This window comes from Dromiciops gliroides, chromosome 4, assembly GCF_019393635.1.
Source record: "Dromiciops gliroides isolate mDroGli1 chromosome 4, mDroGli1.pri, whole genome shotgun sequence".
Taxonomy (NCBI): domain Eukaryota; kingdom Metazoa; phylum Chordata; class Mammalia; order Microbiotheria; family Microbiotheriidae; genus Dromiciops; species Dromiciops gliroides.
Genome location: NC_057864.1, coordinates 84,826,867 through 84,850,829, shown reverse-complemented (window position 1 = coordinate 84,850,829; position 23,963 = coordinate 84,826,867). Strand labels below are relative to the sequence as shown.

General features: G+C 34.0%; 1 protein-coding gene across 5 annotated transcripts in view; it reads left to right on the top strand.

Annotated features, from left to right (window-relative positions):
- The window catches only part of BRINP3 (BMP/retinoic acid inducible neural specific 3), a 551,226-nt gene extending 528,586 nt beyond the window's left edge, over nucleotides 1–22,640 (top strand). For 4 of the 5 annotated variants that reach the window (XM_043962623.1, XM_043962625.1, XM_043962622.1 and 1 more), the window contains exon 8: nucleotides 18,159–22,638. In XM_043962623.1, coding sequence (XP_043818558.1) covers nucleotides 18,159–19,275 — 1,117 coding nt within the window. In that variant the 3' untranslated portion in view covers nucleotides 19,276–22,638. Of the gene's footprint in view, nucleotides 1–18,158 lie in introns of all 5 variants that reach the window. The other variant, XM_043962626.1, reaches the window with a different exon arrangement.
- Nucleotides 22,641–23,963: the final 1,323 nt, after the last annotated feature.

Here is a 23,963-nt window from a genome sequence, read left to right as displayed (position 1 = left end):
CTTTTTGTGTGCTCATTCATATTTCTATCCTGGTCTTTTGAGGTGAGAGGTCAACCCCTTGATCTTTAGCACCAGAAATTAAATCCTTCCTGCTTACCCTGTTTCTTTGGCTGTCATTGTCCATCTCCTAGAAGGCAAAACTTTTAAATATTATCATTATCATTCTATTAATATTTCACTATTATGCAATTCTCTACTGTCTCCAAATACATGATTCTTTAAAGGATCACAGAGTAAGCTATTTTTACCATCTAGACAATGTAATTAACAGACTCATACCCAAATATCTGTGTGGGAGTTGGGGGGGTGAGGATAGGATTGGGGGAGTAAACCTATCCTGCTGGCTGTGGGAAGAAGTAAATTGAAGCCAATGTAGTTCAACAAAATATTTCTTGAGATCATTTCAATTTCTAGTTTTATTCACCACTATCTGTTGTGAAAAGGTGATTTTTAAAGACTGGAAAAGCAAATGTAATCCAGCTACCTTCTTTACATCTAGACAGCTATACAACAAATTAGGTGCCAAGCAGCATCAATCCTACAGAATTTATGGTATTAACATGGTCACTAGAATTAAGGTCAACTTGATTTTTCAGTTTCTTCTCAGTCAGTTTTGTCCTACCATATAGTTATGACCAATTCACCATTACTATTCAGCCATAATTTAAAGATGAATTTGTCCTAGATAGGAATGGAATAGGGAGAAAATTTAGAATAAAACAATCACAGAACTTTGAAATTAAAATAATTCTTCAAGATAATGGAATTGAACCTAAAATTCACTGTAGTTATCTTATTATCACAATCTGTAATTAAAAAAAAAAATTCTAGTCCTTTCTTTGCAAATGCACATTGGGTGAATCTGGTGGCATAAATCAGGAAGCCAAGGGAATAGTTGGATCAACATGTGCCTGAATAGCCAAGAACTGTATTGTGATAAGTAAAACTAAATCTCTGGTCACCTTAAATTAAAAGCTTTAGAACCAGTCTTTGAGCATTAAACATTTATTAAAGAGTAAAGAGAGAACACGTGAAGTTCAGAGAGATAGGAAACCTATTTACCCTGTCCTGCTTCTTCTGCCACCAGGAGCTTGTTCCCCAATGAAAGAGCTTTTCTCCCTCAGTTCGAGGGGAAGCTTCCTCCTGACCAGAAGAGGGGTGGTCCCCACACACAGCTCCAAGTTAATTGGCTGTTAGCATTCAAGTCCATTGATTGACATGATTTGAAGGTGGTCCATGAATTGTGATGTGACTTCCTTGATGCTGGGATGACCTTAGAAAGGTCACCTCATGTCTTTCTTGGCAGGAGGTGGTGCCCTGGTTATCAAAGTATGTTTTGGGTCACAGAAGCTTGGAATCTAAAAGCTGCCTGTGACTCAGGTTGTTTGTAATAGTGACAAACTCATTTATACTACTTGACAGTTTGCCAATGTCCTTACTTATCTGCTTGGAACATTTCTGAGATACTTGTCCAATCTGATCTGGTAGATAAACCTCAATGATTTCAGAAAACAAAACAAACAAAAACAACAAAAACAAAACAAAACAAAACCAAAAAAAAAACCCTGTGCCCTGCTCTTCTGTGTTCTTCTAGAAGTAGCCAGGTAATGCGGTGGATAGTGCACTAGGTCTAGAGACAGGAAATTCAGGCCTCAGACACTTATAAGCTTTGTGACCCTGAGCAAGTCACTTACCCTCTGTCTACCTCCTTATCATCTGCTGTAACATAAGGATAATAATAGCACCTGTTTCACAGGGTTGTTAATGAGGATCAAATGAGATAATATTTGAAAAACTCTGAACACAGGGCCTGACACACAGTAGGAAGAGAATGTTCATTCCCTTCCCTTTTTCTACTTATCTTCATAAGCCTTACATTTTTCAGTATTTTAAAGTAGCAATTGCTTAATTACACTGGTGGCTTTCAGGGCTAAAATGAATGCTCAACCGAATCCTTATTTATTCATTTTTGTCTGAAACACCTGCTTTATTTCAATTTGTTGAGGGGGAGAAAGATAAACATGCCAGACTTGGAATGTAAAATATGTATGTATGTATATATGTATATATATAACCCTATATATATGTATGTATATGTGTGCATATATTTTTAAAAGACTGAAAAAGTAAAACTAAAAATGCTACTTCACAAAATCATTTTATGTGAATTTAGTATTCATAAAATAATAATAGACCTTAGTCTTGAACCAACAGCTTTGAGGAACTAACCACAATTTACTTTTCCTCAAACATATTAAGTTATAGAAAAGACAAAGTTGTTTTGTGTCTTCTGCTAAATGATAAGATGCTCTAATGTATAACAGTGGTTAATCCTATATTTGAGTTTATTCTGAATAACACTTGATTTTTGCCACTGATGACACCATCCAGAGATCCATTTCTCTCCAGTAAAGCCATGTGTTGTGTGTGTACACACATACATATATACTTACATATATATATATATGTGTGTGTGTGTGTGTGTGTGTTTATTTGTATATATTCGTACATATAACATATAGAAATAGGGATACTTATTCATTTTTTAGAGTCAAGTTTCATGGAATTGCAAATTTGCTTTAAAAAGCAAATAAACAAATAAAAGATTCTAAATTTTGGCCCTTCTAAATAAATTTTGGATAGTCATTTAATGTCACTCATCATTTTATGTAAACTGTTAACCTTAAATTTATTTCATGTATCTTCATATATTTTATGTATGAATTATGAGGGAAAAATATGCTATGATAATACCAGTATACTGTGGTTTACCAGTGAAGCAAAGTCCACCACAAACCTTTGGCAAAGGGGAAAAAGTAAACAGTTACATAAATAGTTATTGCATGTTGTATCATTGTGCTTTATTAAAAGCAGACTTTTTAAAAGGGGTGTTGCTTTAATGCTTAAATATATTTTCAAATGTGTTCACCAGATATTACCCCAAATATTTTGATTAATATTGGTGATATAACATTCGATAAAGAAATTCCTATATTGTGTAGAATGGAGTAAACATTTCTGGACTTGGAGTCAGAAGCCTTGAGCTGAAGTTCCAGCTCTGACATTGTCTAACTATGCAAGAAAATTCAAATCCTTGAAGCACTACAGACTTCATTTTCTTCAAATTTAATGTTTTTGGTTTTGTTCAGTCATTTCAGTTTTTGGCTGACTCTTCCTGACCTCATGTGGGATTGTCTTTGCAAAGATACTGGAGTGGTTTGCCATTTTCTTCTTGAGCTCATTTTGAAGATGAGAAAACTGAATCAAACAAGGACAGGTGACTTGCCCAAAATCAAATAGCCAGTGAGTACCTGAGTTTGGATTTGAACTCAGATCTTCCTGACTCCAGACCTGGCACTCCATCCAATGTGCAGGCTAGTTGCCATCATTAAAAGGACACTCTAAACTTTGTGCTGTCATGAAAACGGTGCTATATAAATGTGAAATCATTAGAAGTTATATATATTGGCCAAGTGCCTTGGCTCAGCTCTAGAGATGATTGTCTTTACTGTGAAGAAGTTTCCTACTAGATAATTACTTTGCTACAAACTATTTCCAACTTGCTCAGCTATTATGAAAAAAGAATTAAGATGGCATGTTTGCTATGAAAATCACTAAAATATAAACTATATAAGAAAATATAACTGCATAAGTCCCATCAAAATATAAATATGCAGAACTCCCCTAAGCTAAATCTAGGTTTTTGCTACCTGTCTGGGTCTTTTATCTATTGTCTAAAGCAAACGAACAAGCTCTAGCTGATGCCTATATATTCTTTGTAGACCAAATAAGCTACTGCATTAAAATAGAATGGCAGGATAATAACAGGGAATTGTATCAGTTACTAAGTGCTCCATAAACCCATTTCCAAATGTTTGTCATTTCCACAAATGTTTCCTGGGGAGTATTAGTCTCAACTCCTGCTTAACCATTGTGTCTTTGAACAACACAGTAGGAACAATAAAGAATCATGGACTTAGAGCTAGAATAATTAGAGGTTATTTACTTGAGTCCCTTATCTTACAGGTGAAGAAATTGAGTCCAGAAGATACTAAAGTCATTCCTACAAGCTCAAGCAGATAGTAAATGCTGGGTAGTATTTGAATTCAGGTCCGTTGACTAAAAAACTAATGATTTTTCCATTGTAGTACTACTGTCCCACTCCAAGTCAATTATGCCAAGATGTTAGTAAAAGTTGCCACAGCTTTTGGTAATACAAGCCTTTTTGGCACAAGAACAAAGTCTTGGGAACACAGGATTTCTTGGCACAAGATCTGGGTAGTCACAAAATCCCAAAGTTATGACTTTCACCACCATCAGCAAAGTTTAATTTGTCAGGACACTTTTAACATTTTCTTGATGTTTCTCCTAAGGGAAACACTATGCTCCTCCAAGCCTATGTCTCATCACTTGTGAGATTATCTTCATTTAAAAAAACCAACCAAACAAACAAAAAAAACGACTTTCTTGCTAGAAGTTCCTAACACTACTTGCATAAACTGATGATGAGTGAGATGAGCAGAACCAGGAGAACATTGTACACAGTATCAACAACATTGTGTATTGATCAATTGTGATAAACTTGATTCTTCTCAGAAATACAATGGTTCAACATAGTTCCAAAGGATTTATGATGGAAAATGCTCTCCAAATCCAGGAAAAAAAAAAGGACTGTTGAATCTGGATGCAGATCAAACCATACTATTTTTATTGTGTTTTTTGTTTTTGTTTTTTGAGGTTTTTTCCTTTTTGCTCTGATTCTTTTCTCATTACATGACTAATGTAGAAATATGTTTAATGTTATTGTTCATATATAACCTATATCAGATTACTTGCTGTCTTGGGGAGGGAGGACAGGAAGGGAGAAAAATTTGAAACAAGAAATCTTATAAAAACAAATGTTGAAAACTATCTCCACATGTAACTGGAAAATAATAAAATATTTATATGGGAAAAAAGAGAGAGAAAGTTATTTCCTATTATCTCTGATATTATGCTAATATAATATCTTGTATATAATAAAGACTTAATAAATGTTTAAAAAAAAAAAGCTCCTAACACTGCAAACTAAAGCATAGCTAATGGAGGATGCTAATGAGTTCAAAAATGAACATAAAGTTCATGCCATCTGGAAAAGTCCCTTTATATTACTTTTTTTAATTGTAATTTTTCCACATTTGATTATATTTATTTATTCATTTTAAATTCATGGTATAAAACAAGCTTTTCCATAATGTAGTACAATAAAAAAGATGACTGCACATGAAACTACAAATATGCTATGAATAACTTGCTATTCCTTTCAAATATACAACAAAATTATCATGTAAATTTATTTTCTTTTTTTTCTTTCCCTCCCCCCCTCCTTGCCCTAGAGATGGCTATCATTAGACACAAATAGGCATAAATATGTAAAATTATTCTTTACATATTTTTATTTATCAATTATTTTTCTGGATGCAGATAGCATCTTTCCTCATTGAGTATTTATAATAGTTACTCACTTAATGTCATTCTTAGAAAAATATTGCTATTACTGTATACAGCATTCTTTTGGTTCTGTTAATTTTGCTCTTCATTATTTCATGTAAGTCTTTCCATATTTTTCTAAAATCATTGAATTCATAATTTCTTATAGCACTGTACTAGTCCATCACAATAATATACCACAACTCATTCATCTATTCCTCAGTTGATGGGTGTCCTTGCAATTTCCAGTTCTTTGCTACCACAAAGAGAGCTTCTATCAACATTTCAGAACATATAAGTTATTTTCCCTTTTCCATAATCATCACTGGCAGTAGACCAAGTAGTGGTATTGCTATGTCAAGAAGCATAGTTAGTTTAATAACTCTTTGGGCATAATTCCATATTGATATCCAAAATAGTTGGATCAGTTCATAATTCCACCAACATTGGATATACATGACTTTTTTTTAAGTTCCTAAAAGCTATGGGAAAAGCACATTCCTACTAGTCAGGTTTTTTGCCAACTCAAAATCAAACCAGAAAGTCCAATTTTCAGAATTCATCTGACACATAATTTAAAATCTTAATTGTGTAACATGAAAAAAAATCATTTTGACAGTCACTTGATCAGTTGATACTTACATGATTCTGTTTAGTTGCTATGTGATTGAGAAAGGACTTATTTCACATTAGTGGATTTGATCAAATAAAGAATATGAAAACCTTTTATTTCTCTTAACAGAACTAAGGAAAATTTGAATAAATCAAAGTGATAAGCTTTGCTGATCACATGAGGAATCCTATGAAAATTGCACGAGAGGTGACAACATAAAATAATATGTTAATATAATCAACACATTTCCTTTTTCATCTTCTAAATGTTCTGAAGGATAAATCATGAGACTTTGCTGTCTCAAAAGATACACAGATTAGATTTTTAAAAAGCTGAAGAAAATAAATTATTTTACTTGCTAATAATTATCAAATTACAATAAATGAAAGGAAAAAGACAAGCTTATTTTAAAATGATACCATTTTATTTAAAAGTTATGAAGAGTGAAATTTTACCTTAATTTGCATTGTTGAAGAATAAGAATTCTATGGTATTAGAAAAGCAAAACAAATCTTAATATGCCCATTCAAAATGAATTTCTGATTGTAGTTGGGAAAAATAAGCCAATGGCATCATTACTTAATATAAAAATTTTAAGGAATTAATGGAGTTAATTTAGTAAAGAATTAATTCTCCATTCTATAGACCTTATGGAATTTGGAATCTTTTTTTCTCTCATTGTGTTATACCTTCAATCTTATCCTTATTGCTATAGACAAGTGAGATTCTTTCTGTTGCATGTATGTATTTTATTCTCCTACAGAAAAACCCTAAACATATGTTGATGTATTATGATCCCCTAATGAGGACATCATCTATTCCTGTTATTTTTTATACAGTACATTTCACTCTGCTTCAGTTCATGTAGGTCTTTCCAGGTTTTTCTGTATCATCCTGTTCACCATAACTTTTATATAGTACCTTAAACTTGACAAAGAATTTTCAATAACTATAGCCCAGCAAAGTAGGTACCATATGTTTTGCCATTATAATCAATCATCATAACTGTTTCCCTCCATCCTATTCCCTTCCCATGATAGTTACTCTATTTTCTATCTTCTTCTAGCCTATTCCTCCTCAGAAGTGTTTTGCTTCTTACTGCCCCCTCCCCTGCTCTGCCCTCCTTTCTTTCACCCTTCCCTCCTTATCCTTTTTCCCTCCTACTTTCCTGCAGTATTAAATAGATTACTCCACCCAATTGGGTGCGTTTGTTATTCCCTCCTTGAGCCAACTGATGAGATTAAGGTCTTTGAGCTAATTCTGATGTGTATAAGGCTCCTTCACTTCCCCACACCTCCTCCATCTCTCCCCTCAATCCCTATATCCTTTCCTGTTTCTTTCATGTCAGATTTTACCCATTATACCACTCCCCTATCCCCTGCCCCAATGTTTTCCTCTCCCCCCTCAATTTTACCCCAAAGATGTCATCATGGGGAGCTAAGTGACACAGTGGACAAAGCACCTGCCCTGGACCCAGGAGGACTCAAGCCCAAATTTGGCCTTAGAATCAAGACACTCATTAAACCTGACTGCCCCCCCAAAGATAAACAAAAACAAATGCTGTACAGGTATCATCCCTTCATAATAAATTCCCACCTGTGTCCTCTGTCTAAATTTAATGAGGACATCATCAATCATTTAAATCACTAAACCAACAGACCAGGGCTAGATTAATGCAGAGACAATCTTCTTATTAGATGATAATTGTTATAGATATGTCAGTTGCTGAAAAAACTAAAAGTACCTATAGACAATTGATGGTGTAAGAAGTACTGATAATAAATTCAGATGTATGTTTGAAAGCAAGCTCTGCTAGCTTAGAGCCATTAACTTGATTGCTTGAAGATCTTCAGGGATGAAGATCCCACGACCTCCTGAGAAACACTCATTCCATTTTTGTATTCTTCTAAGGGTTAGGAAACAGCTCCTTGAATTGAGTCTATATTTTCTGTCATTGCTCCTAGTTCTTTCCTCCATAACAAAGCAGGAAATATTTCATCATTCTTCTGTATGATGTTCTTTCAAATACTTGTAAACAGTGGCCACTTTATCTATATGTCTACATATCTATTCTAGTCCTTCAGAAGAAATAACTTTCCAAATTTAGACCAATGACTCAAGAGAACAAGTGCTTCAATAAGAATGAGTTATATGAAACAACAATTTTGCCTCAGGCTTCTGAGACATCTAAGTTTCTACCCTGAGTTACTTCACAAACTGATGCTAATGAAAAATTCACAACTGCATGTGTGAGTTTGAGGTTTAGCTTTATTTCTTTTTTTTTTTTTAATGAGGCAATTGGGGTTAAGTGACTTGCCCAGGGCCACATAGCCAGTAAGCATCAAATGTCCGAGGTCAGATCTGAATTCAGGTACTCCTGACTCCAGGGCCGGTGCTCTATCCACTGTGCCACCTAGCTGCCCCTAGCTTTATTTCTTAAGTAAGCATAAATGAAAAAGATCATTTAGAAAAAAATCCTCCAAACTTTATTACTTAAAGCAAATTACATAACCAAGCATTGTAATCTTAATTAGGTTTCCCCGTGTTCTTTTAAAAAAAACCTTTAAACTAAACCTTTCATTGTCGCTTTAGGTTTCTTTGTTTCTTAATTAATTTTTCCACTTAATAATGGTGTAAGCCAAATCATATTGGTACAATGCTAATTGTGTTTACCCTTAAAAAATCCTTACTTAGTTTCAGAAAAAAAAATTTATACAACAATTTATCATTTAAGAGGATGTGTAAACACAAATCATCTCAGCTGTTTGGACTGAATTTACTATTCTATATGGTGAAGAATAACATAAAATAACTATCATCTATACAGAACTTTAAAATTTCCAAAATGATTTACATATATTATCCTTTTTGATGATCAGAGCAGACCTGTGAGGGAAATACTATTAATGTGATCATTTTATAGATGAGGAAATTGAGGCTGAGATAGTTGAAGTGACTTGCATGATATCAAAGAACTAATAATTCTCTGAGGGAGGATTTGAACTCAAGTTTTCCAAAATTCAGTTACAACACTCTTACTCACTGTGCTCTCTCATTGAGTTGAATTCATGATAGATAAGAAACTCAAGTTCATAATAGATGAGAATGGGGAAACGGAACTGGTTATGTTTATCCTAGAAAGGAGATTTCTTAGAGGTACCATGAAAATAATACTCAAGGATTTGAAGGACTGTCACACGAAAGAGTGATTAAAATTGTTCTGCATAATTCTAGAATGGAACTCAGGAAAGATCGATGGAACTTGGATAGAGGTAAATTTGGGCTTAATGTAGGATGTAACCAGTGGAAGTGAATGCCTTCAGAAGGAGTGTGTCATTCCTCTTGCTGACTGATGTTCATCTAGACTTTGCTTGAAGACTTTTAAGGAGAGGAAACTGCCACCTCTTTATGTGAGGAAGGAGTCTTTTAGAGCAAAGCTTCTTAAAATTTGAGTTTTGATCCCACATGTTGTGGAATAACTGAATGTGGGGAGTCATGAAAAAATTGATAATAGTAAAAGGTTATGTATACCTATTTTATATGCCTATATAGCCGGGGCCGTGTAAAAATTTCTTGGGGAAGTGGGTTGCCAGTGGAAAAAGTTTAAGAAGCCCTGATTTAGAGTACTGTGTTCACCTGTGAGATGATCAGTTTAATAAGGATTTCCTAAAGCTTGAGAATGTCTGAAGGAGGGCTGTCCGTACTGAGCCAGAGCACTTCTCTCCAAAAATGGATTGAACAGAAACTCAGTTTTAGCATAATGCCCCAAATCAATCCATAGTTTGATGAAAAGGTCCTTTCCCTTATAATGACCAAACCCTCTCCATGTGCCTCTGAATGACCGCTGTGTTGAAACCAGCTATTACAGGTTTGGAAGAACCAATTGTTAATTTTTCATTTTTAGCAGTTATACCTGAGAAATAAGCAAATTCTAAAAGCCGAGATTTGATTTGTAATTTTACTGACTGTCTAGACTTAAGAAAGTGACGGAATAAATATTAACCATGCAGAATATAATTAAACACATGTCATGTATACTTTATTCTGGAGAGCCAGTCATTAAACATTTACCAACACTTGATCTCATCCCCATCAGTCTTCTACAGCAGATCATCCCCATTATCATCCTTACTTACTAACGTTCAAACTCACTGTATCTATTATTTTGTTACTTGCTTCTTGCAAACCCATCCACCTCTGTCTCATTTTTAAAAAAAACCTTCACTAGATCCTACTATTCCCAACATCATCATCTCTTTCTTCTCTTTCAACTAAACCCCTGCAAAAATCCAACTATAGTCTGAGACTCGAGGTTCTTTTGCGCTTCAATTGGGTAAACCTTTCAGGTATCCGCATTAAATTCAGTAACAATACAGTGAAGCCTTGCAAACCTCTATAGAGTTATGTCAAAATTGTAATAGGCTCCCTAACTATTATTGAAAATTTTCAAGCAGTATTGATGTTGCAGCATGGTACAGGGAGAGACTGTATAGTACAGTGGAAAGAGCACTATTTGGAATCACAGAACCTGAATTGGAATCCTGCTTCTGTCACTTGCTACCTATGTGACCTTAGCCAATTCAGTTAACCTCTCTGCTATACAATGTTTTGTTTTTGTTTTTTGCGGGGCAATGGGGGTTAAGTGACTTGCCCAGGGTCACACAGCCAGTAAGTGTCAAGTGTCTGAGGCCAGATTTGAACTTAGGTACTCCTGAATCCAGGGCTGGTGCTCTATACATTGTGCTACCTAGCCACCCCCTCTGCTATATAATCTTAATGTGTAGAATGAGACAGTTGTAATATAAGGCCTTTGAGATTCCTTCCAGCTATAAATCTAAGATCCTATGTTATTAACAAGTATGTGTGTATGTATGTATATATATACATATATATACACATATGCAAATACACATACATACATATATATACATATATATGTATATATGTGTGTGTGTGTGTATATATATATATATATAGTAAGGGCCAAATTTAATATGGGGGAATTAATTGGGCATCTCTCTGTAATATTGGGATAAGAAAGGAGATTAACAGCCTCTTTCAGAAAAAAACAAAACAGGGTTTGTTGATGGGAAAAAATTTAAAACACAAGTAAATAAAAAAAGTAAAAAAGAAAAATAGGGACAAAGAAAAAGAATTTAAAATAAAAAATTTAAAACACAAGTAAATAAAAAAAGTAAAAAAGAAAAATAGGGACAAAGAAAAAGAATAGGAGAAGGAAAATTATATGACCTGCAATCACACCACCACCTGGACTCAGCAGTCCCGTCTTTCTCTCATGCCAGAATGAGTCTCTCTTCCCTTCTCCTTCCCAGAAAACTCCCCTCCCAATCTGGAAACCAGGCAGTCCACACCCAGCCCCAAGCTAATTGGCTGGCAGCCTTGATTGACAGAATTAACAGGCAGCTGTAGAACTGCCAGCCTTCCCAAATTCCAGAAGCTGAAGATCACCTGACTACCCTCACCAGGCTTCTAGTCATAGTAATTTGGCCTGGCCCATGTAGGCATAAACATGTGGTGATGATGTGAGCTGCAGTGCCATAATGATGGCCACAGCCAGTGGGTGGAACACCGTGCAGGCACAGAGCTGGCGGTGGCTCAGGCTGGCCGGGGCATGTGCTGGGGCTTCTAATTTTAGCCAAAGATGGGGTCATAGAAACCTCAAATCACAATGAATTCTATTTTATATATATATATATATATATATATATATATGTATATATAAAATAGAATTCATTGTATGTATATATATATATGTGTGTGTGTGTGTGTGTATATATTCTATTATATATTTATTCTATTATATATTTATTATATATTCTATTATATATTATATATACGTATGTATATATATTTTATATATGCAGTATTTATGTTGCTTTGTCGCTTTGTCATCCAATCAACAAGCATTTACTAAGCACCTAATATGTGCTAGACCTTTTGCTAAGTGCCAAGAAGACAACTAAAAAGGATGCCAAAATCCTTGGTCTCATAATGATTACGTTCTTATCTATTTTCTTATGAAAATAACCTTTTATGCCTACGCTAAAGTCCTACTCCATTTCCTCATCATAATGGAGTGGTGGCCTTGAGTGGTTAACTTTGTTAACAAGATATGAGCTCTTGTAGGTCCTACAAAGATTAAAAGTTTTATAATATGGGTCTGGGAAAGGAAGGAAAAGCTAACATGTATCTGGTGTGTCTAGGTTATGGAACACTATGGTCCCATTTGGATATTTCTTGGCAAAGATACTGGAGTGGCTTGCTGTTTCATTGCCCAGTTCATTTTACAGACAAGACAACTGAGGCAAACAATTAAAGCAACTTGCCATGGGACACACAGCTAGTAAGTGTCTAAGGGTAGATTTGAACTCAGGAAGATGATTATTCCTGATTGAAGGCCCAGTACTCTATCCCCTGCACCTCCTAGCTGCCCCATGAGTTACATTACTAAAGGTATTAGCACCATTTTAAAGGTAAGGAAACAGAATCTCAAGCTCATTTACAAGCCATTATTATACAACAAATAAGCAAAATAGATGGGATTTGAAACTAGGTTTCTACAGCCTTTGAAATCCATTGCACCATGCAACATTTCTGAAAATGTATTTGAACTCAGGTCTTCCTGGCTTCAGGTCCTACACTTAGTTACCTAGATGTCTCCTTTGTTTATCCCTTCTTTGAATATTTTCAGTAAGAGGAGCTCCAAACTCTATATACATAGCTGTATAGGGGTATGATTTGCATTAGTAGAAGGTTTCATGCTTAAAAAATTACAAATCCTTGAAATATCAAGGTATTATCCAGTTCTCTATTGGAAAAATAAAACCTTGAAAATATTGAAACGTGTTTAAATAAAAAGAGGACTTTATTTCAATCAGATTAAAATCCCCAAATAATGAACAGTTTGGTTTGCTTTTCCTTTACTTATTCAGCTTCTTGATTCAATCCAACTTGTCTTCTGCATGTTGTAAATGTGGAACCAACTTTTAGTCATATCTTTTACTTCATGTCTACTCAAAATTGAAAATTTCTTTACTCAAAAGCAAGATAGCTTTCTGTACTCCCTATGTTTTGAGCAGAAAAACAAAGTGGCAAATCATTTTTCTTTTATCCATGATAATAGCCATTAATATATCCTAGATATATCTATATCCAACTATCTATTGAGTAATTTTTTTTTCACAATTAACTAACCCTAAATTGTTACTAGACAGAGTTATACTATAAATCTCTGTCCCATAAGGCTCCTTGCTTTAAGTACAGTTCTGGGTTTTTCCTGGCTTTTCCTCCCTCTCATTTTTATTTTTTCATTAATAATGATTTCCTTATCTTAATTTATTTGAAATTTTCCATCAAAATTCATATGGGTTTAAAGCAATACTATTTAATCAATTTTTCAGTGATGGAAATTTTAAAAAAACACAGTTTTAGATAAATTATTTTTTATATACCTATTTTCTAAATAAAATGTAGAAATCTTAACTATCTCACTCTCTTATTGGTTCTTTGCCAGGAACTTTAATATATGTGAAAATTAGAAACCATAGATGAATCACAGCAGAAAAGGTGTTTGGAATAAAGAGTAGGGAATGGAAAGAAAGGCAAGTAAGATTTTGAGTTAAATAAAGGGACAAAGAAGAACACTCTGTGCAGCTCTGTTTAATTTCCTGAGATTTAATAATGAAAGGTCAGGAGGCTGACATCCCTGAAAGAAAGAATCAAGAAGGGTGCCAATTTAAAACTGATAATCATTACATTGGGTGTGAGCATTATTAATAGGAAACTGGGTTTTACTATGAGGCAAGGTAATTCTGCCATAGCTTGAAATAAACAGCGAGAGAGAGAGAGAGAGAGAGAGAGAGAGAGAGAGAGAGAGAGAGAGAGAGTGACTAAATAATATTTGCTATTATGTATCTGCAATGGGGCTAATAAGCACCTTATACTCTTATAACTGGTTATAAATGATGATTTCCAATATCATGTTTATCATGCCCCTTTCTTTCTTTTTTTAAAATAACAACTGAGACATAAACACTGATAGAAAAACAACTAAATTACTCCTTAAAAAATGTTGCTTCCAGGGGCAGCTAGGTGGCACAGTGGATAAAGCACCAGCCCTGGATTCAGGAGGACCTGAGTTCAAATCCGACCTCAGACACTTGACACTTACTAGCTGTGTGACCCTGGTCAAGTCACTTAATCCTCATTGCCCCACCAAAAAAAGAAAAAGGAAAAAATAAATGTCATTTCCTACTTTTTCATATGATTATTTTCTGTTATGTACCTAGTTGAACATTTTGTGAATACAGAAGTTAAAATAATCATAATCCTTTGCTTTTTCTTTTGTCATCTCTTAACTGCTTTTCCTCCCTGACTTCAAAGTTAATGATTTTCAATGTATATGTCATTTAAAAGTATTTTTTTCAGACTTTGTTCTTATGCTTAAAGAAACAAAATTAAACTTGGAGAGAAGAGCTCTATGACATATTTTGGGGGCATGAAATATATACCCTCCTCCTCTAAAAAAGTAATAAATAATGGATTTATGTTGCTCCAAGAGGGATTTAACTTAGATGTCTTACGTTTTGCATTATATGAAACCTAAATAATACGTCTCCAACTTTTATTCATTGTTCATTATCCAAGATGTATTCTTCTGCAGTGCACCTCCAGTTTTATCCAAGTAATGTATCAAAGCTAAAATTCAGTGGGGTATTTTTGACCTTATACTATCATTGGATTATGAGAAGATGGTTTCTTAAAACTTAGAAGACCCCAGATCCCTCACAAATATACCATGAAAGTTCTTAAACTATACCGGAAGGAACAGTGTTAAAGAAAATCAAAGAGAAAGCTATATCTTCCTGTCTTCAGGTCAGGATTCTACAAAAAGACTTGTGGAACCAATGACCAGGCAAAGCAAGAGTCAGAACCAGATCTGTACTCAGCATGGGAAGACCTAGGCAACCTATTTCTGAAACAAGACAAGGCTAGACTAGAATTCAGCTAGGGTGCCCTCAGCCCAGCATGCAGACCCAAAGGCAGTGTAAACTGAAACCACATTGGAAGAAAATAAGGCTAGACAATTCCTGAAGAAAGAAGGGCCTAGACTTAGTCACTAAATTCAGGATTAATCAAGACCTATCTCCACTATCCAGGAGTATGGAAGCAGATTTTGACACTACTATGGCCTTAATCCAGAAACTGAAGCTGGAGATATGAGGAAACAGAAGAAAGCACCAAAGGAAATAAAAATAATACTTGGACTGAGAGAAGCCCAATGAGTAAACCCGGAATAATAAAGTAGTTTGACAACATGACAAATGGAACTCCAGAGTAACAAATATTCTGAATACTGGGCTACAAGAGAACATGGCAGAAATGAAACTAAAGATAAAAAATGGAGTAGCCAAGGAGGAAAAAATGCCAAACAAATTTATACCTTAGATTAGATTAATTAATTAGAATAGATTAGCAGTAAACTTTACTCAAAAATTGAATTCTGTAAAAATCATAATGGACCAAACCACAACAAAAATATTCCATAAAGAAAGAAGAAATACTAAGACAAAATAAAACTGCCCTTTGATCATTCCCTTTAAGGATTTTCCTTTTTACCTGGTCAGTGATGAAGTCAAGACATATTTCTATTAGCTGAAGTTATCAAAGAGACTCCCATCCTTTACACTAGAAGAGATTCTTGTTCTTTTAAAGGTGGGACTAAGGTCCCTTCCAAATAGATTTGATTCTATGTTTGTAGAAAAGATAAGATGTCTCAAAATTTATTAAAGCAGTGACTTTGTATTTAGTATATCATCTAGTGACCTAAACAGATGTAAATACTGTATGAAATATGGATGATACTCTAAAATAAGTTGCTAAGATTAGTCTTATACAGTTTGACTTTGTTTCATAGGAGGATGATTATGCTTCTGTTGAGCCCCTTTCTCCACAATTTTCTGCATAATTTAGGAGACATGTAGAATTATATCCCTTTCTTAAAATTATTTTAGGCATGAAGATAATTGAATATTTGGTATAGGGAGCAAGGACACTGGGTTTTTAATTTACCCATTTTCAAATTCTGCTTTAAAATATTTCTTGTCCAAGGCTCACATAATCAGTTATTAATGTATGAAGCCTAAAATAAAAATTTGTTGGTTAAAGGAATCTGGGGTAAGAAAACAAGGATATATTCAGTGCTTATTAATAATAATACTAGCTAGGGGCAGATGGGTGGTACGGTGGATAAAGCACCGAACCTGGATTCAGGAGAACCTGAGTTCAAATCTGGCCTCAGACACTTGACACTTGCTAGCTGTGTGACCCTGGGCAAGTCAATTAACCCTCATTGCCCTTCCCCCTCCCCCGAAATAATAGTACTAGATAACATTTACATAGTGTTTACTATGTGCCAGGCACTGTGCTAATAGCTTAAAGATGTGTAATGCCAACAGCCTGAGTTGTCTTTGCTGTTCATAAATTGTCATTTTAAGTAGTATGAAAGTATACTCATCAATTTATTTCCACTGCTTTCTAAATGAATAGTATTTTTAAATTTCAGTGTTGTTCCTATAAAGGATTAAACAGAGCTTACACTGGGGAAAACCCAATTGCACTGTACATCAAACTGTTTGAAAATATTGTAATTACTCCTATGCTCAAAGACCTGAATAACAGCCACATTTTAAAACACTATGGGAAATAATGAATTATGATCTGGTTGATTTTTTAGTTTTTAGCTTAGCATTATAATGAATTTGATTGTTTAAATATATATCTGAAAAAAAAAACTTCAAAACAAGTCAAATGCCACAAGCATTCCCTTGAGCCTTCTAAATATTATATCTAGACAGCCTATTCTTCCCCTAATGGACATCTAAGAGAGAAATTATTATTTATAAGGTGCTCAAAAAACCAAATGCATTTAATAAAAGTGTACCACTTCAAATGATATTCATTTCTCTTTTTTTTAGGTGGATAAATCCCCAAGATTTAAATACATTTATTTTAAATGTATATCATGTATGTGTGTATGTATTTCTCCTTTCTTTAGTTTATCATTTTTTACTTTCTATCCATGATTGTTCCTGAACTAATCCCTCATGATGATGAATTTGAATGAGTGAAAATTAAGCATTTACTTGTATGCCTTAAGTATACTGCAGGTGGCATTTTGTTTGATACAAAAACTACATTTCTATCTCAGGTTCTCATTTCACCAAAATTTTTTTATCTTTCATTGGCATAATCATTTTTAATATCAGGTTGCAGGGTAACTGGTTCTGCTATAGTACTAAGAGTTGATTTCTGGTATTTCTCTAAAAGTGGATGTTTTCAGAAAAAAAACTACTTCAGGCTTGACTCAAATGCACCTATCCTTGTGTATTGTGATATGAATTGTACATTTTTTCCAGTGTGAGCCCTTTTTAAACAATTATGAAAAGTCTATAATTCTTCCTTTAAGGAACTAAAGATGTTTTAGCCTAGAGAAGGCTTAAGAATGGACAAATAATTGGTGGTTAACATGTGGAAAAAAGATTAAACTTGTTAGTCTTTGATCCACAAGACAGAATCAGGACCAATGGGCAGAAGTTTGATATAAGTAAATTCTATCTCAGAAGAAAGAGGAACATCCAAACAATTTGAGTTGTTTGGTAATGGATTAGATCAGGAGGCAGTGAGTTTCCCAAGGTCTTTTGGGTTACCATTAGCTTTTTAAAAAGAATGCTGAATTCAGAATCAAAGGAACAACACTCCAGTCATGGAATGTTGTACTTGTCTCTTACTACCTGTGATATTGGATAAGTTATTTAATCTTTGCAGACCTCATTTTATCATCAAGAAAAACAAAACAAAACAAACAAAAACAAAAAATAAAAGAACCCACAACCAATAAGAGGATCGGATTAGATGACATTTTGAGGTCTTATCCATATCATACTGTGCTATAAAGTTGGTGGTTATTTCAGGTATAAGCTGGACCTCAGATTATCTCAAGCTTATCTCTTTATAATTATGTTTTCTTTGTGCTTTCATTTTGTTTTTTACCTAGATCTTCGACCTACTGGTTAACCCGTATCCAGTCCTTTCTGTACTGCAATGAAAATGGCCTTCTGGGAAGCTTTTCTGAAGAAACTCACTCTTGTACTTGCCCCAATGACCAGGTTGCTTGTCATGGGTTCCTCCCCTGCATTGTGGGAGATGGTTCTTCATGCTTGACCTGTGCTCCTGATAATCGTACCCGCTGTGGAAATTGTAATACTGGATATATGCTGAGTCAGGGGCTTTGTAAACCAGAAGTGGCAGAATCCACAGAGCACTATATTGGTTTTGAGACTGACCTGCAGGACCTGGAAATGAAATATCTATTACAGAAAACTGACCGGAGAATTGAAGTCCATGCCATTTTCATCAGCAATGACATGCGCCTCAATAGCTGGTTTGATCCTTCCTGGCGAAAACGAATGCTTCTTACCCTAAAGAGCAACAAGTACAAAGCAAGCCTTGTCCACATGATTTTGGGTCTCTCTCTACAGATTTGCTTAACTAAAAATAGCACCTTGGAGCCAGTTTTGGCTGTTTATGTCAATCCTTTTGGAGGCAGCCACTCTGAGAGTTGGTTTATGCCTGTGAATGAAAACAGCTTCCCAGACTGGGAACGGACTAAGTTGGATTTACCACTTCAGTGTTATAACTGGACGCTGACTCTGGGTAACAAATGGAAGACTTTTTTTGAAACAGTACATATCTACTTGAGGAGTCGCATCAAGTCAAATGGTCCAAATGGCAATGAAAGCATCTATTATGAACCGCTGGAGTTTATTGACCCTTCCCGCAACCTGGGCTACATGAAAATCAACAACATTCAAGTATTTGGTTACAGCATGCACTTTGACCCTGAAGCAATTCGGGATTTGATCTTGCAGCTGGACTACCCCTACACTCAGGGATCCCAGGACTCAGCACTTTTGCAGCTGCTTGAGATAAGGGACCGTGTAAATAAACTCTCCCCACCTGGTCAGCGTCGTCTTGACCTTTTCTCTTGCTTGCTTCGTCATAGACTCAAGTTGTCTACTAGTGAGGTGGTGAGAATTCAATCTGCTTTGCAGGCCTTTAACTCCAAATTGCCAAACACAATGGATTACGACACAACCAAATTATGTAGTTAACCATAAATGTCAAGCACAACCCAAAACCTTGAAGGAGTTTTTACAGTGCTTTTGTGGAACAGTTTATGTTTGGAAGAGTAAATTTAAATTGTCTTTTCAATATCTGTCTTATATCAGTCAATACCGTTGGATGGCAATTTACACATGAACTTGCTGACAATGAATATATTATACCTGCAGTTTTGGTTTATGAATGAAATAAATACTGACACCAGTCTAGAAGACATTCTACTTTTTACAATAAATTTCATTTGTAATTTTATATGTTCCGTGGCAATGCTTTTGTGCATTACATCCTCTAGAGGGAACATAAAAGGATACCAATAAAATTTTGTAGCTGAACAGTTATTAAAAAGAAGTGCTGTGGGATTCCTTTTTTTTTTCCATGAAATGACTTCTATTTTGATACAACTTTGTTAAGGGATGGGGAAAATGCAGAGGGTTTTTTTTTTGTTTTGTTTTTTTGTTTGTTTGTTTTTTAATGGAAATACTGGAAAGATTCCTTGCTTGATGCAAACTAGATTCTCTCTCCTGTAGTCCTTATGGACAACCCAACCATTGGTAAAATGTTGCATTCTTCAGTAATATTTTCATTGTTAATAACATAAAAATGGAGTTGTGTCTCTATCATTCAGATTTGTAAACTTTTCCTAGTCAAATTAGTCAATATAACATTTCTCAAATCAATATCACTCCTTTTAGTAATTAGACTATTTTTATGAAGCAAACACATATGGAAAAAAGAAAAAAATCATTATGATTAGAAATGGAATATATAGGTAGAAAAATTAATTTCCATGGCAACTGTCTTAATAATTTACTTTGTCACCTCTATTAACTAGAAGTAAACATTAACATTAGACATTTTCAATTTAATTCAAATGGCATTTAATGAATACCACCTGTTCAATCATTTTACTGACATCAACAAAATAAAATAGCATTCACCTACTGTAATTTGTTAGCAAAAGATAAATATTTAAAACAATAATTAATTAAATAATACATGAGAACATTTCAGAGAGGTAAATAAAATTATCCCCACATGCTTAGGAGAACTATCATTGCTTAGAAAAAAATCAATAACTTTTGAACTTCTATGAGGAGCTGTCCCTTTCGTTACATCACTGATTTTTACCTAAATTCTTGACATAGAAAATAAATCAGTTTTTCTTACATATAACTTGGAAACCATTCTTTGAGAAATAGTTAATTTGATTTTTCGATCAACTAAAGTCCACAGTTATATAAAAGATACATTGCTGCAATAGTTGTTTATTATGAATATTGAGATATCTTTTTTCCTTAGTCTGATGGTACCAGTATCAACATTATAAATTAACTACAAATAGTATCTGGCTTGGTTCTTTTTCCCAGATCACAAATGACACTCAGTACCAGTCTGTCTTTTTTCATTGTTGATTCAAATCAGGCAGATTTGAAGAAAGAAAAAATATTCACAAAATGGCCAATTAATACTTATAAGGGAAGGCTTAAACTACATAATTCTACTAGTTTAATCTAAAAAGAAAAATAAAGTAACAACTTGTGCTCTCTTGAATCAAGAAAAGAAGATAATTACCTCATTAATGTTCCCAAATGGAAAAATGTTGAAATTTGCAAGCTGCATCTATACAAAGTTATAGCATCCTGATGAAAAATTTTAAAAATTAAAATATGAAATCAACAAAACTTCAGTGATAAAGCATAAAAATTATTGAGTGCTATAAGTTTCAATGCCTGTTAACAGGTGAAATCTATATAGAACAGTAGGTTTGAAAAATACTTTATGTAGATTATCTCATTTGACCACCATTAATGATACGTAAATTATTATAAGTTACTACAAGAATTATCCTCCCTTTTATTTGTGAGGAAACCGAGGCTATGAGAAGTTAAGGGTTCTTTTTTATAGTCACACACCTCATAAGTGGTAGAGCTATCAATGTCTTCCTGACTCTTGATCAACATTCTGCCTCTTTCCCCAGCATACATTCAATATATCGGTGCTAAATGAATATCACTATAGAGACACAATCTGAGATTTACAAGTTAAACTAGATCTCATTAAATATATAAGTGTATGGAGAAAGAAGTGATCTCTTAAAATGTTTTAATACTATAATGGCTAAACCAAATAAAGTCAGTGCACTAAGATATACTCATTTATTAAAAATTGCATTTATGCCTTCCCCAAAACTATTCGTCAAAAACTAAAGTTCAAATATATTTTAAAAGAGGCCTAATTAATAAGTGGTTAATTTAGAGTTGTTTTAATGAATTTATTTAGATGTCTTAAAGGGAAATTAAAATATTTCTTCCCTAAATTCTAAATTCCAATAAATAAATTATTAAAAATCCATAACAAATCCATTATGTGTTCAATGTTATCCCTTACATATCATAAAAAAAATAGGTAATACCCTTGCCCTCAAGGAGTTTACAATGTATTTGGTTGGTGTTGTATTGAGGTTTTCTGTATCTGAGACATCAAAAATGTACAACTCATCATAATTATTATTGGTGTTCAAATCAATTAGAATTATTCTCTAATATGTGACTCCATTTACCATTAATCTTTGAAAAACTAAAAAAATATCAGTCAACAATCTGCTGAACTCTGCTCTGCTGAACAGAATCTAGAAAAGTAAGAAGCATTCATCACCACCCTCAGAAGCTTTTTAAATTGATGTCATTGTTTTTGATGTTGTTTGGGTTTTTACAAATATTATAACAACACATTATTAAAAGACAGAATCAGAAAAAAATACTCAAAGAAACTGGTTTTGAAAACACAAAGAACACAATGGTCTACACTCCAAATAGCAACAGTTAGCTTTTTAGTTTCTCTGAACAAGTTTGTTTTAATATTGTCCAAGAGATCACTGTTATATTAAAATAAAAGTACTATTCTTGGTCATAAAGTCTTCAGGAAACATCCTTTGTACTCAGCACATCTATCCCTTTTCCAGCTCCACTGTCATTACCTGCCATATCAAGAAGCACAGACTGATTTTTCAGATAAATGTGGCCTTAGGTTATACAGATGGCTACTCCTACCAGCTACAAGTAATGATATAGCCATAGAGATCTCTCTGGATCTTTTCAGCTTTCAGTTCAAATTCTGATACAGTATTATGAACACTGGACTTAGAAACGGAACAACTTAAGCCCTTAGGCTTATTAGGTGTATACCTATGGAGAAGTTACCATTAACTTCTCAGAAATGAGGTTTCTTCATCTGCATAGTTCCCAGAAATTTTAAAAGTGAAGAATGATCTTTTTAAGCCATAACATTCTCTATACATAGGAAATGCTATTATGAGTAAAAAGAGGCTATAATTTTTTTTGGGGGGGGTGAAGCAATGAGGGTTAAGTGACTTGCCCAGGGTCTCACAGCTAGTAAGTGTCAAGTGTCTGAGGTTGGATTTGAATTCAGGTCCTCCTGAATCCAGGGCCAGTGCTACCTAGGTGTGCCACCTAGCTGCCCCTATGATTTTCTTTTTCCTTAATCCCATGATTTTTTTTGTCCCATTAAAAATAATAGGCAAAAACAAGGACCTCTTAGCTGGCCTCTGGCCTCTTTATCTCCTGCTATATTATTAATTGGCATTCCTATTTAAGAACAAATCATAGGGAAGTTAATCACTAATTTCTTTTTTTTTATTAAAAAAAAGCTGCTACCCATTTGTTAATCATAGTTTTTAATTAAACACAGTTGTATTTACTAATTCAATTAAACAAACATTCATTGAGTAGCTGTTACATGCCAGGTACTGTGCTAGGTGCTAGAAGCTAACCTCTAAAATTTAGGATAACAACCATAGTTTGTACTATGCAAGAACTCACTATTCAATAAATATTTTTTTCCTTCATTCACTATCCCCTAGCCCAAGACAGGATTCTTTTTTTTTTTTTTTAATTTTGTACCATATCTCCCTACCCAGTATAAAATGAAGTAGAGAAATTCTGGGACCTGAATATCACATGTGATTATCCACACTAATGAATTAATCATGTAATTACCAATGTGATACTTCACTTTGTGCTACTCTAAGTAACAATGTGAAAAGGTCCTAGTTACGTGTCTATGAAAGATCAAAATACAATGTTTTCCTTATCCTTTCTCAGAGAGGCAGTGAAAAAAAAAACAACACAACACTCAATCTGTATTTAAGTGAGACTTCTTTTCATATTCCACTCAAAACAGTCAATTAGTATCTTTTAGCTTCAGTTTACTGATATGAAAAATGGAATAATAAATAAATAAAATGGGATCATATAAAATGGAATAGTGTTTTCGAATCAGTCATCTAAATGCCTTTCCTTATGCAACATAATCTTTTAATTGCATTGTGTCTTTTTATTGTGTTTTTTTTTAGCAAGTAAAAAGAGGTTCTCAATTCAAATTAGAATCTATTGATCTTTAATAGAGGGGAAGAGTTAGTGGTTGTGAGACTTAGAATAATATCTGGATTTCTGTCAAGTAATCACATGACCTGGAGGACTAATGTTTATTTCAATTTCCCCCAAAAAGATGTTTGACTGTATAATCTCTAAGGATTATTCCAGCTATAACATTTTGTGATCTTATGAAATGTTACACAATGACCCATATATAGACTAGTTTTCAGTTCTAGAATGATGCATTTTCTCATACAACAGGATATTCTGAGTATATTCAACAC